The sequence below is a fragment of the Mugil cephalus genome, chromosome 6 (assembly GCF_022458985.1).
Source record: "Mugil cephalus isolate CIBA_MC_2020 chromosome 6, CIBA_Mcephalus_1.1, whole genome shotgun sequence".
Taxonomy (NCBI): domain Eukaryota; kingdom Metazoa; phylum Chordata; class Actinopteri; order Mugiliformes; family Mugilidae; genus Mugil; species Mugil cephalus.
The window spans coordinates 26,898,582-26,914,659 of NC_061775.1; the positions used below are offsets into that span (position 1 = coordinate 26,898,582).

Below are 16,078 nucleotides of genomic sequence, written 5' to 3' on the forward strand. Positions count from 1 at the left end.
ACAGGCTTTCAGAGGCAGGACGTCTGGATGTCAGCGTATCAGCCTGGAGGCCTCGGTACGAGCGTGTACGTGTAGAGTCACGGCCTCCATCCTGCAGACTGAACAGAAACTCTTTAAAGGTAACACACATCCCACATGAGATCAGATCGCGTACACATCGTTATTATTTTATCTCTTTATGTTCCTGTGTTTATTATCTCAGTCCTGGGCTGGTGTTTTTTTTTATATGTCAGGATGTGAGTGTTGCTCAGTTTGCGCCGCCTTGCTAACGTGACAGAGTAATAATAAGGGATCAGGTCGTCGCAGACAGAGGGAACATGTCACTGAGGTGTGACCGTGTGGTTCATTTGTGTTTCTGAACGAGTCTCTGTGAATTTAAATGAAATGTTAGTTTAGTTCCTTTTGTGTTTTAAAGTTAAATCTTAATGACATGAACTCATTCTTTTAAGGCACCGTCTGCAGCATCATATTTTCCTTTAGTTTCGTCTGCATCTTGTCGACAACTTGTCGACACTCTGTTACGTTACCTCACTGGTTGAAGCTTCTCGTTAGTCTCAGTGATAGTTGCTGCTTCCACCCATGTGCAGAAATATCTCAGCTGTCGGACGGATTGATGCGACATTAGGTTCAGATAGTAACGGTGTCCAGAGGACGACGTTTGTCCAGATATCTCCTGATTGAGACTTTTCTGATCAGAGGTTCCAGCTTAACTGTTTTAAACTAAATCTACTGAAATATAACAGAAGAAGAAGATTTTCTTCCAAAAAACTAAATGCTGAATGTCTCCAACCTTGGATTCCAGCTTCGGTTCGTCTGTGTTTCTGTCCTTCCTGGAAACTCCTCCATCTGATGTTTTTACCCCACATGGAGCAGAAATGCTCTGAGAGAATGAATTTATTCCATATTTCATGGTTATTGAAGGTTTACACCAGTACTTCTACATCTGATTCTTTCAGTTTTACCTCCAAATAAACTGGTCTGTGTTTCTTCAACTACACACTCTGATAACTGTGGATAATAAGGTTTTGTGGTGGGTGTGGGACTGAACATACGGCCGCAAAGGAAAAAGTCCAGACATTTTAAGAAACATTAAAACTACCAGAGCAAATGTTTGAGGTTTGAGGTCTGAGGGCGGCCACAGAAAAGGAAACTCTTCTCTTCTTAATATCTGGATGTTTGGTTCCTTTCGATTCCTGGAAAATAAGTTTAATTTAAAGGACGTCACTTCTGCAGAACCAACTAAACAAAATAAATGACTTTATACGGCTTATAATAAAAGAAAAAAACAAAATATGTCATTTAGAAAAAATAAAAAGTGGAAATTTAAGGCTCAGGATAAAAGTGAGTGATCAGAAGATGCATTCATCTATGTGTGATTTTATTTTTATTTAAGCGGAGCCACTGAAAACATGAAGAACAACACATTGTGCTGTTCTTCATGAATGAATGAATGAATGAATGAATGAATCCCAGGTCCTTCAGTGTTGTTTACTTCTCCTGGTCATAATGTTATGGCTGACTGGTGCATCTATTGAAAGGTTCTCTGTGTCGCTATGATGACATGAAGCAGTTTTATATGTATTTTATATATTTTAAATTCTCTGGATGATACTTGTTTAAAGTGTGAACGTTTGCTTCGACCAGTTTCAGTGTGAAACTCAGATTCAGTTCAGACTGGATCCGTTCACTCAGGCTGATGTGGACTCGTGTTAGAGAGAGTGTGTGTGTGTGTGTGTGTGTGTGTGTGTGTGTGTGTGTGTGTGTGTGTGTGTGTGTGTGTGTGTGTGTGTGTGTGTGTGTCACTTTGCTGCCGCTCTCTCAGACGTATCGACAGCAGCGAGCAGAGATGGAGAGCTCGACATGTTTCTCAGAAAAGGCAGGAGACAGGGAGCCATCACTCTTCTCTTCTCTTCCCTCCACACGTTTTTTTTTTCCTCCTCCTCCTCCTCCTCCTCCTCACCCACGATGCTCCTCTCCCGCGCTGAAGACGTAAGTGCCTTAGACAGATGTCTGCTGCCTCTTGTCTAAAACCCTCAACGCGAGCTGCTGAGCTCGGCAAACTCTAATTAAGATCAATATTTCAATTTTTAGTAAAAGCGCACGAGATGGAGAGAAGACAGAGGGAGAGAAATCATCTGTCCACGGAGAAACCGGAGAGACGAAAAGAAAGGTCAACTGTGATCCTTCACTCCGTGAGTGGGTGGGTTTCTGGGAGAGTTTGTGTGTCTCTTTCTCTCAGCTTCACGTCCTTTAAAGGATCATTCCACTTTATCAGAACTTAGACGTTATCTGAGCTGATGACTTCAAAATAAGACAGATTTTATACTTTATAAATATGAAAACTTCTAAACTAACATTTAGTACATTCATTTAGATAAGAAGCTGGAAAAAAAAAATAAGACTTGCAAGCAACCTTTGTTCTACCACAAACCGGTCCAGACGTTTGTGCATGTGTAGAACATTGGACCTGTTACTGCAGTGGAGGACAACACTTTATTTTTGGACTATTCTCAGATCTTTCTTAGCTGCGTTCGACCACACAGCAATAGGACAATAATCCATGTCTTCAATTTGTCCCTCACAATGAGAGACTTAACTTTTTTTAAATAAAAGCTCCTCAAAAGCTTGACGTCGTGCTGAGATCCAAAGAAATTCAAGAACAAATGAAAAGGAAAGACACTGACTTCAATCAGACATGTCTAAACGTTCAGGACAAAAAGATCCTGAAGGAGAATCTCCGTTTGTTTGTGAACTTTCTGCAGCAGGAAAAGGATCCAGGACACATCAGCAGGTCCAGCTCTGAATGGATGGAGACAAACTACATGAAGACATAAAGTCCTGACCTGGATCCTACTGAGAAGCTGTGGCATGATTTAAAAAGGAGGTTAATGCTGGAAAACCTTCCAATGTGACTGAATTACAACAATTCAGCAAAGATGAGTGGAGCAAAACGTCTCCACAGCTGGAACAGACTCACTGAAGTCACAGTAAAGGCTTGAGAGCAGCTGTTGCTGCTGAAATGATCTGAAACATTTAACTGTGACATACGTACAAAAAATTAAGAAATCAGGACGGAGGCAACACAAATGTGTAATTTACCTGAATACAAGACAAAAAAACACTAATGCAAATAAAATAATCCATAGAAATCATGTCAACAAATACATTTAATATCAAAAATGAATCCAGTGACACTCACGTCTTTACAGTTAAATGCATTTTAAACATGACATTCATGTTGTTTTCATGAAATAATCGAATTTGCTGAAACCAGTTATAACAACATTTTTCTTTTTAATGCGTCGGTTCCTTTCTGTCCTCAAACACCTGCACAGATGAGCAGGTGCAAAACTTTGTTTTTTCTGAGTCCTAATCCTTTAAAACTCCTCAACCTGAGGTTTTGACCCCTCATGGAGCAGATATGTGTTCAGAGAGAATGGATTTATTCCAACAACCAGAGAGAAACCAGCGCATTAAGAGTTTACACGGTTTGTAAAGATGAACACCAGCTCCTCTACATCTGATTCAGTTTTACCTCCAGCTGAACTGGTCTGACTGGCTTCACTTCCCTTAAAGATGTACGTCGGTTGAATCTGTTCCAGAGTGGCTCAGTTTGGAAATTAAAATCACACAAAATCATGCAGCTTCTGATCACTCACTTTAAACCCTCCCACCATCCCCTAAGATGCTTAAAACAGTAGCACATGCCCCCATTTCTGCCTGAACCATCCACCAGGTAAATATCCTGTGTACATAAAGAGATTGTGATTCTGATAATGGAAGTTATTCATGTAAAGACATTAAACTGGAGAACGAAGCCGGCGTTTGACAAAGAACCACAGACTCTGAGGAGTAAAAGTCACCAGAGAGAAAGTTTAGTTGATGGAAAAGTAACTTGAAGCTGGAGTCTCGTTTTTACTATTCAGTCCAGTCCTGGTTTGTCCAGCTCATCTCTGCTCCTCCACATCCAACTGCTTCCTGATGATCATGTTAAATACATTTTATATTCTACTTGAATCAGGAGCTTTAAAAACCTTTTGTATGAAATGTAACCTGACAAGAACAGGTGAGCACATGGTGAATCGTTTCCAGTTCCACTTTAGGTTCGGGTCTCTCTCATCCACAGTCTGTAGTTTTTGTAAACTTTGTAGATGAACGTTTGTTGGTGCAAACTTTAGTTGTTCACATATGAACTGTCCAGTTTTTTTATCCAGGTTTCTGTCCCTGGATCAGACGATGCCTCTTTGGTGAGTGTGTTTTTATCAGCTGACAGACGCTGTGTCTAAAACTTCACAGATATAAGAACCAACGCGCATCAAAGAGACTTATCATGTGTAGGTGTAGTCTCTTATTTTCCTTCTTTGAGTCCTGACTACGCGTTGTCACATTTTCCGCCTCTTCTTTCTCCCCCTGAGGTGGTGGGGAGGGAGGGAACACTTTTCCTCCTGGACGTGGTCATCTCTGAGTTAAGCCTCACTCGTAACTTCTCTGTTCGTGCGCATCCATGCGCGCGTCTCACATCCTCTGCACAATTAAAGCTGATTCCTCCGCAGTGGTATTAGTGACTGACAAAAAAAAATAAAAAATCTTCCAGGCCTCAGATAACCCTGAGCCACCTCCTTCCGGAGTGTTTTTTTTTTTTTTTTTTTATGGAAGGGGGGCTGGGTGCTGGCTACCTTGGCTCAAAGCGCCGCCCGTCGATCCTCCACCTTGCTGATGTCCATTTTGCTTAAATCGGTAGAACTGCACTTGCAGCGAAGTCCCGGTATGCAAAAGGCACAATGAAAACCCTGACTTCAAAAATTTATGTCTCAAGCCCTCGGCCGCAGACACTCCCCTTCCCCCTGACAATGAATGGACCACAGCAGATCTTCTTAAAGGTGCCATTTCAATGCGGACTGCTTAGCTCGGCGTTTGAGGGCCAGCTCCTGCTTATTTGATAAAAAAAGAACCCCCTCTACTAATGACTTAGCGCACCTAAACTTCAAATACCTTGATATGATTTCCGTCCCTTCATCTCATGCAGCTTCTTTTCATCTTTGCCAGCAGATTTGAGACAGTGTGTGTGGGGGGGTGAGCGCGTATTTCATGGCCACTTCGGACTGGGAGTTAAGCTCAGCAGCTGCGCAAGGTTTTCCTCTTCACATCTGACCAAGTTAAACTTACTGCCACCTGTTTTTTTTCCTCTTTTTTCCCCTCAGATAGGCACTTTATTGCAGATATATCACTCTCGCATCGGGGAGAAGATGAGACCCCCGGGGGGCGCGCAGCCGCTGCTGAAGAGGCTAAACGGGTCATGTGCAGCGGTGCGCCCGGTTTAAGTTCTGCTCCCATGGTAGTTATCAGCAGTATCGACATCCTGCTCAACCTTCCGCTCTCATTTACTTTGCCCCCACCAGCACACGCGCAGAAGACGTATATGTGTCCAGAATGGAGACGCGCGCAGCTTAATTATCCGTCGATGCGCGGAGATGAGTTGGGACGCAATTTGTGGTTAATTGCGAATGAAAAGCAGCCAGGACCATCCAATCATACTTAACCCGCGAACGCGCAGCCACACGCGGCCCTCCTTGTCCCAGACTCGCGGAAATGCGCATTGATTTTTTTTTTTTTTTTTGGCAACGCGGCGCGCGGCCTTAAATCGATGTGGGATTGATAGATTTTGGTGGTTTGTGGTGACAGGGGGCATCCTCGGCCTTTTCCTCTGAGAGACCCAAGGGAGAGGGCTGGATATAATAAGCAGTTTTTAATAAAGTTAACGGGGCAAGAGGTGTTTTATTGTCCCTTAGTAGTTCACATCCAACAATGAGAACTCTTTATTTTTTTTCCAGGTTTCTGTTTTATATATATTTTCTCTCTATTAGCTGTGCATTGATTTTTTTTTTAATCCGTGTCTCCCGTTTTTTCGGTCTTTTGCTGTATGAACACACTCCAACAGAGTCTCCAGAAAATCAAATTGACCCTGATTTAATTTGAAATTGATTAGGTTTTTAGGGATGAGAAGACACTGTAAACGTGACGTCGTTTTATTTTACACTAAAATCCACCGCAAACCTTTAAATAACCAACTTAAAAACTTGTTTCCTGTGAAATTACGCACGGCCCCACCACATACTCATCCACACTGAATGAAACAGTTGGAAGCGTTAATATGACGGTGATTAAAAGTGAAACCTGGCTCCATTTAGAGTCTAAATTGACTTTAAATCCCTGCGGTGGCCATGACCCTCTGAATAACACGCGTTTAAGGTTTCCAGTTATTTTCTTTACGGTGAAATGTGACTGCGTGCAGAGAGCCTCGTTACATAACTCCGCGGCGGCCGGACGCGTTTCTCTGTTCCGAGTAAACCCCTTTTTTTTCCCTCTGAGAAACTCCCGGACTTCTCGTCTTACTCCGCTGTGCAGTAGCGTTCGCTCGGTCACTAGAGGGGGGGAATCTGCTGCACCTGTTCTCCCCATGCGCGCCTCTGTCTCTTCGGCTCCGCTCGGCTCCCTTCGGAAGCGTCGCCGTAGGAGAATGCAAATGCTCGGCCGCGGTCTCCTCCCATTGGCCCGTCACACCTCTGTGTGGGAGGGTCGGTGGGGGGGTGAGCACGCTGTCTTTATAAGTGCAGATTGCCTCCCAGCGCCTCAGTGACACTGCGTGGTTGCACCGTGAAGCTTTTAAGAACAGTTAGAGAGGCTGTTTCATATATATATATATATATATATATATGTATATATATATAAGCAACTGGAATTTATCACCTCTCGTATAAAATTCCACACACAGTGAGGTCAACCCGGCGAGAGGGGGGACAGGACAGTGGGAGCGAGCCTGTGAGTAGACGCTGCTTGAACTAAATGTATGGACTGACCACCACAACAGCAGGAGACCAGACCCCCTCTCCCTGTGCAGCCGTGACCTGCCTGCAACTTCACATCAATCTCTCATCCTTATGAACTTTGAGAAGCTGCCTTTACCTCTGTGGACTTTTTTTTGTTTGTTTTTTGGCACACCTTTACGCACGCCTGTGACCGCCGCTTGACGCGACTGTTGTGAGAAACTTTAAAATCCGCGTCATGCTGCAGTGACTCCAGCGCGCTGGACTGGGACTTCACGGCCAAACTGTAAACAGCGGGAGGGCGAAGAAGGATGCCTGGACAATATTTCTAACCGCGCTCGGCGGAGGAGACGGAATCTGTTCGTGTTACTCGATCGAGCGGAGAAACTGGGACCGTAAATCACACGGAGGCAAGTGGGCTCCAGAGGTGAAGCGAGGACAAGGCAGGTTGGTGTCTCCAAATTCACCGCGGGCTCGAGTTTCAGCTGCCCGGGGGGCTCCTGGTATTAAAGCGCGCATCTGACCTGGGATAAGTTGTCAACAAGAGCAGTGAACGGAGGCAAACTGGCAGGTGTACAAGTTCATTTACATGCATACGTATATTCACGCCACTATATATAGAAGTTAGTCTTAGGGACTAGCAGCCTTAAGAAGTTTCTCCACCCACCCCACGGCCCTGCAGCAGCCCCGCGCGCCGGGCGTGTGCGTGTGTCTATATATACACCACACAGGCTTTTATTCCTGATCGCAATCTGTATCCGAGAGGGCTGCCCGCCGTCGGTTTGGCTGTGAGGGCAGGAGTCGTCGCATGGACTGACATGGCCACCGACCTCGCCATGAGCGCAGAGCTGCCCAACAGCCCTCTGGCCATCGAGTACGTCAACGACTTTGACCTGATGAAGTTTGAGGTGAAGAAGGAGCCGCCGGAGGCCGACCGCTACTGCCACCGCCTCCCCTCGGGCTCCCTGTCCTCCACCCCGATCAGCACACCCTGCTCCTCCGTGCCTTCCTCGCCCAGCTTCTGCGCCCCGAGCCCGGGCGCTCAGCCCAACCAGGGCCTGGCGGGCGGCGTCAACAGCAGCGGCGGCAGCAGCAACAACAGCAGCGGCAACAACAATCACAGCAACGCGGGGAAGCCCCAGCTGGAGGACCTGTACTGGATCCCCAGCTACCAGCACCACATCAACCCCGAGGCGCTCAACCTGACCCCGGAGGACGCGGTGGAGGCCCTCATCGGCAACGCGCACCATCACCATCACCACCACCAGGCCTACGAGGGCTTCCGCGGGCAGCAGTACGTCGGGGAGGACCTCTCCACGGCCTCGGCGGCGCACCACCACCAAGCCCACCACCACCACCATCACCACCACCACGGCCACCACGCCCGCCTGGAGGACCGCTTCTCCGACGAGCAGCTGGTCAGCATGACGGTGCGGGAGCTCAACCGGCAGCTGCGCGGCTTCAGCAAGGAGGAGGTGATCCGCCTGAAGCAGAAGAGACGCACCCTGAAGAACCGGGGCTACGCGCAGTCCTGCCGCTTCAAACGCGTGCAGCAGAGGCACATGCTGGAGACCGAGAAGTGCACCCTGCAGAACCAAGTCGAGCAGCTGAAGCAGGACGTGGCGCGCCTCGCCAAGGAGCGGGATCTATACAAGGAGAAGTACGAGAAGCTGGCCAGCCGGACCTACAATGCCGGCGGACCCGCGAACACGAGAGATCCGTCCGGGAAACAGGCCAACGCCGAGTTCTTCATGTGAGAGACTGACCCTTTGTAGCATAGACTCTGAATTACTCGCACCCCCTTCTTACATTAATTTATATTTTTCTGCCTTTGTATTTTGTTTACAGTTAATTCCCTCCACAGAGAAAAGGGGACTTTAAAAACCAGACATCTGCGCACAAAACGCAATCCGTGTGCGCATTGCGAGTCTTAAGAGATGTTTAGGCTGAACTTGTGTTACGAGCCGCTGCAGCCTGTCAGCCGGGCACATGGGATCATCGTCCTGGAGACTCTGGTGCAACAGAACTTAGTCAGAAGTCTTACAGAAGCAATGTGACGTTTGACGTGACTGTCTTAATTCAGAGAGAATTTGTCTTAAAAACGGGACAAAGAAAGATTTTTTTGTTTTGTTTTGTTTTTTAAAAAAAGAGACCGAACGAACTGAAATAGGAGCAGAAGAAGCCGCCTCTCTTTTACCCGGAGAAGGTTCACGAGACTGTTTGAGTGGAAGTGGAAGAGAGGCGGCGTGTGATGCAGAGGAGAGACCTTTCAATAATGCAAGTCTAATAGTTTCCCGTCCCTATTTGCAACCCTGCATGCAGGACATGTATGGTAACCTCCAGCTCCTCAGCTCCCACGACCCCTCCACATGTATGGAAAGCATGACCCACGGTCCTCTCCTCTTCCTCCTCCCCCTCCTCCTCTTCCTCCTCCTCACCCTCTCCTCCCCTCCTCACCTCCTTCCATCAGTAAGGCCTGGGTATGCAAAAGTAAAAGCCACAAAAACCTTCCCCCCAGTTCCCCTCTTTCCTTTGACTCCCCCGAGAGGTGCAAGGACTGCGGACTAAAACCTGCAAAACAATCTGCTACTGCGAACAAAAAAAAAAATATTTCAAAAGAAAAATACAAACACAAAGTGGATGCGTCTTTAACTGCTATTTTCAATCAATTTTTCTATTGTTTTAAAAAAGAAAAAGGGAAAAACGACAAAAAAGAGACAAACTGAGCCAGATTTTAGACTGTATTTATTTCCACCTGTACATAACTATGTAGAGAAAAGAACAGCGAGCAGTTAACTGTTATTTTACCTTCTCTCTTTTTAAAGAAACCTGCTTTTGTTGCTAGGATTATTCGAAATGTCTTAATACAAAAATGTTTGTATGTTACAGCATGCAAATCTGTCTATGGTATCCTCCTCCTCCTCCTCCTCCTCCTCCTCCTCCTCCTGAACATGTGTAATGTTAAAGACGAGCCTATACTGCACTAAGAAGAGATCAAACATTTTGTTTTCTAACTCCTGGACCTTTGGTCTGTCGCTCTCTTTAAAAAGAAAAAAAAACCCTGGATGTAAATTGGATGAGGTGAAACCCTCATCGGTTAGAAGGACTGCATTCGCTGCTAAAACTATGCACCAACCTGATGATTACAGAGTTAAGGTTTTTATTTTCATTTTATATTATTATTATTATTATTATTTTAAATCTTTGTAGACGAACATTTGTGGGGCCCGTGGGTTCGTCCTGCAGCCCGCTGTCTTAACGCGGAAGTCTTGTGGTCTGATGGGAGGATGCTCGACTTTGCCTGGTGGTAGAACTGTTCTTACGATGCATTATTCTGTCAGCAAGAAGACCCCCCTATCCCCTCCCCCCCTCCTCGCCCCTTCGCTGTCGTGATTTTGTCCATATTGTCGCTGCAAGATATGTGCATACTGTGAGAGGCCGATGTATTGGCGATGGAGAAGAGACACTGGAGATGATTTAGGTCGCAGAGTCAGAGGAAAAACAAATGCAAAAATAAATAAATACAGAAATTAAATAAATTGATTTTTTTTTTTTTTTTATTTCTGCCAAAATCTAAATTTTTAAATCTGAAAAATACACGATAAATCTTTACACATTAACCTTTTTTCCCCTTTGAATTCAAGGAAATTATCTTGCGCGACTTCTTTTGTAAATATATTTTTTTTCTTAACGCCTCCAAAATAAAACGAACTAAAACCCGACCATAATGTGAAGTTGAAGCGGAGAACAGAAGCAGCTTCTGCACAGTGCTGTCAGTGTATATCTGTACATATGATTTCTATATTTATTCAATGAACGTGTCCTGACGTGTCAACAAGTGAAAACCCATCGAAGTGGAACGTTGTTGAGAATCTTGTTTTCATAATGTTTAATAAAAAGTTCTGTCCCAAAAACCTGTCAGGTCTGCGGCTGCTCTTTGCTCCGGGGCAGGGTTCGAATCCCAAACGAAGAAACGATAAAAATAAGAATAAAAAAAAAAAAAAAAGAAGAAAAGAAAATGAACGCGAGTCACAAATGTGTTGACATTTTTTATTTAAGGTTTCATCGCAGCTTCAACACTGGAGCTAAAATAATATTAAAATAAAAATAATAAAACACTTTTAATTATTTCTAATATAACTGATTAGAGCTGAGTCAGTGAGTTTATGTTCTGTGAGCGAAATAATGTTTCTATTTTATTTTACGGGTTATAAAGAAACACATATTTATTGGTGTTAGAAAACATTTAAGTTAATCTTATAAAATAAAAGAGTCTGTGCCAAAAATTATGAATGTATTATTATTATTATTATTATTATTATTATTATTGCGCGTGTTTGATTTTTACGCGTAAAGGCACTAAACTGATTCCAGACTCTTCTATCTGATCACCGTCTTAATTAAAGAATTCCCTGATTTCGGTTTTATTTCCTATTATTATTATTATTATTATTATTATTATTATTATTATTATTATTATTAAAGAGCTGATGGTGGGGGGGGTTACGTGCCGGCCGGACTGAGTCCGCTGGCGGCGGCTTGGAGAGCAGGATGTCGGTTAGAAGATGCTCCGTTCTCCTGGTTTCTAGATTTATCTGTGTGTGAGAGAGAGAGACACGGAAACATCAGCGGAGGAGGAGGAGGAGAGCGCCCCGGCTCAGGCCGCCTGTCAGCGGGCCTTTGCGCGCCTCCTCATCCTGGTGATGGATGGACAGAGCCGGGCTGCTCCCTCCCTGCCACCGCCGGGACGGAGCTCTGAACGAGCAGCTCCCTTTCTCCTCCTCATGCTCCGCGTCCACAGCTTTGCGTGATACCCTCGGTGTCCGCGATGCGTGCGTGTGTGTGTGTGTGAGCGCTCGGGTACGCGCCCGACAAAGTGGCTGCACAAAGTGGCCTCCTCCTCCTCCTCCTCCTCCTCCTCCTCCTGAGGAGAGAGCGCGCTGCTGAGACGGATGCCAGCCCGTGTTGGTGCTGATGTGACGGGAGGGTGGCGTCTCTCCTCACACCATAATTCATAATGAGTGTGTGAGTGAGCCAAAGGTTAGAGGTCAGTGGGAGGAAGTCAAACATCCTCAGTGAAGCCTGGTTGGACCTTTTGATTTTTAAAAACTTAATTGTGCCTTAAAGTCAGTTTAAAGCTGTGCAGGTGTCACATGAGCTGAACCTGAGTGAAAGAAGCTAAACTGAGAAATTCACCGGCTCCCAAAAGAGTCAGACACCTGTTATTTTTCCTTCTTTGCCTCCATCCACATCTGTCCTCCATCCTGCTCGTAGATAATCCCTGTGATCGGCTCCACTCTCATCACTTAGTGGAATCTGACCCTTTTTCTTTTCCACCAACTTCAAAACTCAGCCTCTATCCATCTCCTTTCTTTTTTTACTTTTAAAGAATCATTCAGTTCAATTTTTAGATTTTAATTTTCTCTTAATATCCTCCCCTCGCTCTCCCTTCACCCCCCCCCCTCCAGCCTCTCCATCACTCTCCTCCTCTTCCTGCTTTTGCTGACTCAGAGGAAACGTGGAGCAGTGTGACAGCCGTCACCTCACCAAGCAGCCGGGAGTCGGGGAGAAAGAGAAACGGATCATAACAGCGCACACGGAGGCTGTGAGGCAGGTGTGTGTGTGTGTGTGTGTGTGTGTGTGTGTGTGTGTGTGTGTGTGTGTGTGTGTGTGAGAGAGACGGAGAGAGAGAGATATCAGCGTGACCACACCGTGGGCTTTTCTTTCTATAAATCAGAGTCCATCTGAGAAACAAAGCGAGTGAAGCGTAGAGAGGGAAGAGGGGGAGAGGTGCAGTGTGTCTCTGGCGTCTGGAGCTGCTGCTGCTGCTGAGATTCAACACAGTCAGCGTCTCTTCGGCTCAGCTTACCTACTGTACACACACCTACACACACACACACACACACCATAAACAGAGATCCAGACAAACACGCTGGACGCTACGTGCAGCTTTTAGCTCCACATCCTCTTTAATAATAACCCTGATAATGACCTCAGCCTCCACCTCCTTCCTCCTCTCAGGCTGGGCCCGTCCCGTCCCGTCCCGTCCCGTCCCGTCCCGTCCCGTCCCGTCCCGTCCCGTCCCGTCCCGTCCCGTCCCGTCCACGTCTTCCTGGGAGAACCGTATGATTTAAACTTTCAGTCCGTTCCAATTCAACAGCCTTGTTTGTTTTTTTTTGTTAAAATCGTCAGGTCTGGACACGTGTCCCGTTTATGTCGAATGATTTTATATTGACCTTCAGAACAAACTCAGAGGGACGTGAGTCGATGGAGAAACGAGGACGAACTTCTGCTGAAGCCAAAGTTCATTATTGTTTGAGTAAAAGACGTAAATGTCCACGTTTATATGTAGAATCTGTCCCTGTAGCGCTGGTGATTCATGTCACTATGAGACAAAATCACATCGTAGATGAGTAAAAAACCTCTGAATTGATCCAGAATCAAGTGCATTTTCCTCTCTCTTCAGTATTTATCCTCAGTCCTACTCCCAGATAATTCCAGTGATCCTCTCCGCTCTCATTATTTACCCTTTGTTGCCTTTATTTATCCGGGCAAAGCCGACTGAGATCAAGCTCTCACAATGTAATATAAATATAAAACAAGATAAGTCATAGATCAGAAGACTTTTAAAAAGTATATAAAAAGGAATCAGGGCGTCCAGCTGGAGTTTAGACTGTTTAGTTTAGATTATTTGATCTGATTGGTGCAAACATCAAAGGCAGCGTCTCCTACCTCAGTGGAAACGTTTGGGACACGAGGAGCTGATGGACTGTGAGTAACAGTCACTGAATGTTGTTTGATAAACAGGTGGATTGTGAAGAAAGGCCTCATGAATTCTGGTCTCAGAGTCAGTGAAGTCCAGTTGACATCTAAAGGAATCTGTTTCTTTTTTTTTTCAGTTCAGATTTTAACTTTCATTTCATTTCTTCTCCTTCATCGTGTCTCCTCCAGCTTCTCCGTCACTCTCCTCCTCCACGCTCCTTTTCAAAGTTTATCTGTCGGGTAAAAAAATCTTCAACATCAACATCCTTAGGATCCTTAAAGGAGCTCGCGTCTAAACACGGAAGGCCTCAAAGTTTGAGCCGCCGTTTATGTTCCTGAGAAATCTCTGTGATCTGAGGCCGCGAGTGTCTCTAGTTTGGAGTGAATCTGTGCAGACGAGCGTGTACGAGGACACAAACCCACGCGTTATTCATCTGAGCTCATAGCGTGAAAACACGGAACACGTCTCTAAGGAAATCCATAGGGCTGGATTGTTTTTAGACTCCACTTAACGAGGATCAGAACTTTTTCACTTCTCAGGACGGACTTAGAGATTTTAACGCTGGTTTTATTTGCTTCAGTCTCCGTCTCCTCTTACATCTAGAAGGTTCTGGTTCCTCACAGGAATCCTTGACCTTTTTTTTTTTTTAGTCTGCATGTCTGTGGGGGTTTCCTCCTAAATAAAGCAAACGTGGTGCACATCTCTAAATAAAGTCACGCTGAGTCAGACGCTGACTAAATAATCTATGGAGGCACGTTAATGCTGCAGAAGAATCCTGCTGCCGCGATGCGTTCGGATGCTCGGACGTTTGAGACACGTCTGAGACTCGTGGACAGTTTTCACACAGTTTCTGACTCGGCCTCCGTCTCTGAAGATGATGTGGAAACTCTGCACGGATCCCTGGTTTATAACCAGGTCACACACCTTCAGCCTCACGGCCTCTGAGAGGAAAGACGTCCTCCTCCTCTCCTGTTCATTCTGTCCCTCATGCAGACGGCTTCGCTCGTATGAGCTCAGTTCTGCTCAGAGTTGCTTCCTGCTGGTGTCAGGCTCCGGTGACGCTTTAGAAATAAAAGTTAACTTTTATAAGTTTCTCTTAAAGCAACAAGTCAAGACAATTTACGAAGAGGACGTGAATGAGGAGCATTTCCTTAACATTTGGTTTTAGATTGAACTCTGCTTGGTTCCAGTGTTCAGGTGTTTTCCAGCCTCCACCTGAATGTGTGTGTGTTTGTGTAGTTGTCGAACATCTCTGGTCCTCAGGAGTCTCTGCTCACACTTTCTCACTTTCTTCTTCATGGTTGAGTTTAACGCGGAGACGGGACGGAGACGATCAGCTGGAACCTTTTACATTCACTCAGAGCCTTTTTACATTGAGCAGGAGCTCCGTCCGGTGGCGGTGTGCTGGAGCCCCCCCCCCCCCCCTTCCTCCCCCCTCCCCCCCAGGGAGACGTGTTCAGCTTGAAAAAGTTGTCACCCTGCGCAAAATGTAATCGACATTTTTGATAAATCACCTGCGCGCTGTTAACACTCACGGGGTATTAATAATTATTACTCCTGATCTGGTGATGGAGTTAGTGACCCTGGGGCGGGGGGGAGGAGGGGCCGTACCCCCCCTCACACCCCCCCACCGCCACCACCGCCACCATGCACCTCCTGCCTGTCCCCACCCAACAACATCAGGGAAAGCAATTTGGCTCCATTGCTGCTGCTGCTGCTGCTGCTGCTACGACCCCTGACTGAGCGCACACCCTGCCTCCACCGGCTCCACACTGTCACACACACACACACATCCTAAAACACACACACACACACACACACACACACTCTGACATGCTGCATGCTGAGTAGACAAATTCAAACATGCTATCACAGGAGAAAATATGCCCAAACAGCAAATCTAACCTTGTCCCATGCTTTGAAAATCCAGCTACAAACTAACTGGCAAACAAACAAACAAATAAATGAGAGCGCTGGGATGATGGGATGAGGAGGGGGGAGGAGAGGGGGAGGAAAGGGGAGGGGGGCTGCTCCCCACCTGAACGTGGAAGTGAAATGCCTTTAAAAATGAGCCCGAGGAGAATATTAGCTCCAGATCGTCTCTATAAGCAGAATAACCGTTATCAGACTCATTTAAATCCCTGCACCACTGAAACTCTACGTTATTTTATTTTTTTTATGTTTGGTCTCTTTTATATTTTTGTATTTCTGCAGTTTCAGCTCATTCATTAGCTGCCAGGAGTTCACTCAGAGAGAGTTTCCCTCGCGTGGACGTCGGTCACGAGGTGATTCACTGACTCAACCTTTTAACGAGGGGTCGAGTTCCTGCTGAATCCCTCAAACGGCCGCTATCACTTCCCTCCGCGCCTCCCTCCCTTACTTCCTCCCTTCCTCACTTCCTCACTTCCTCACCTCCCCGTCTGTGATTCAGCGCCTCTGAATCGTCCAGTCACTGTTTCAGGGCCGTGGTGTTTGCTGGAAACGCCGTCGA

General features: G+C 46.0%; 1 protein-coding gene across 1 annotated transcript; it reads left to right on the forward strand.

Annotated features, from left to right (window-relative positions):
- The first annotated feature begins 6,633 nt into the window (after positions 1-6,633).
- On the forward strand, positions 6,634-10,205 carry mafaa (v-maf avian musculoaponeurotic fibrosarcoma oncogene homolog Aa). Its single transcript, XM_047588368.1, has 2 exons — positions 6,634-8,577; positions 8,673-10,205. Exons 1-2 carry the CDS (start codon positions 7,643-7,645, stop codon positions 8,674-8,676), a joined length of 939 nt encoding a protein of 312 aa, XP_047444324.1. The 5' UTR covers positions 6,634-7,642; the 3' UTR covers positions 8,677-10,205.
- Positions 10,206-16,078: the final 5,873 nt, after the last annotated feature.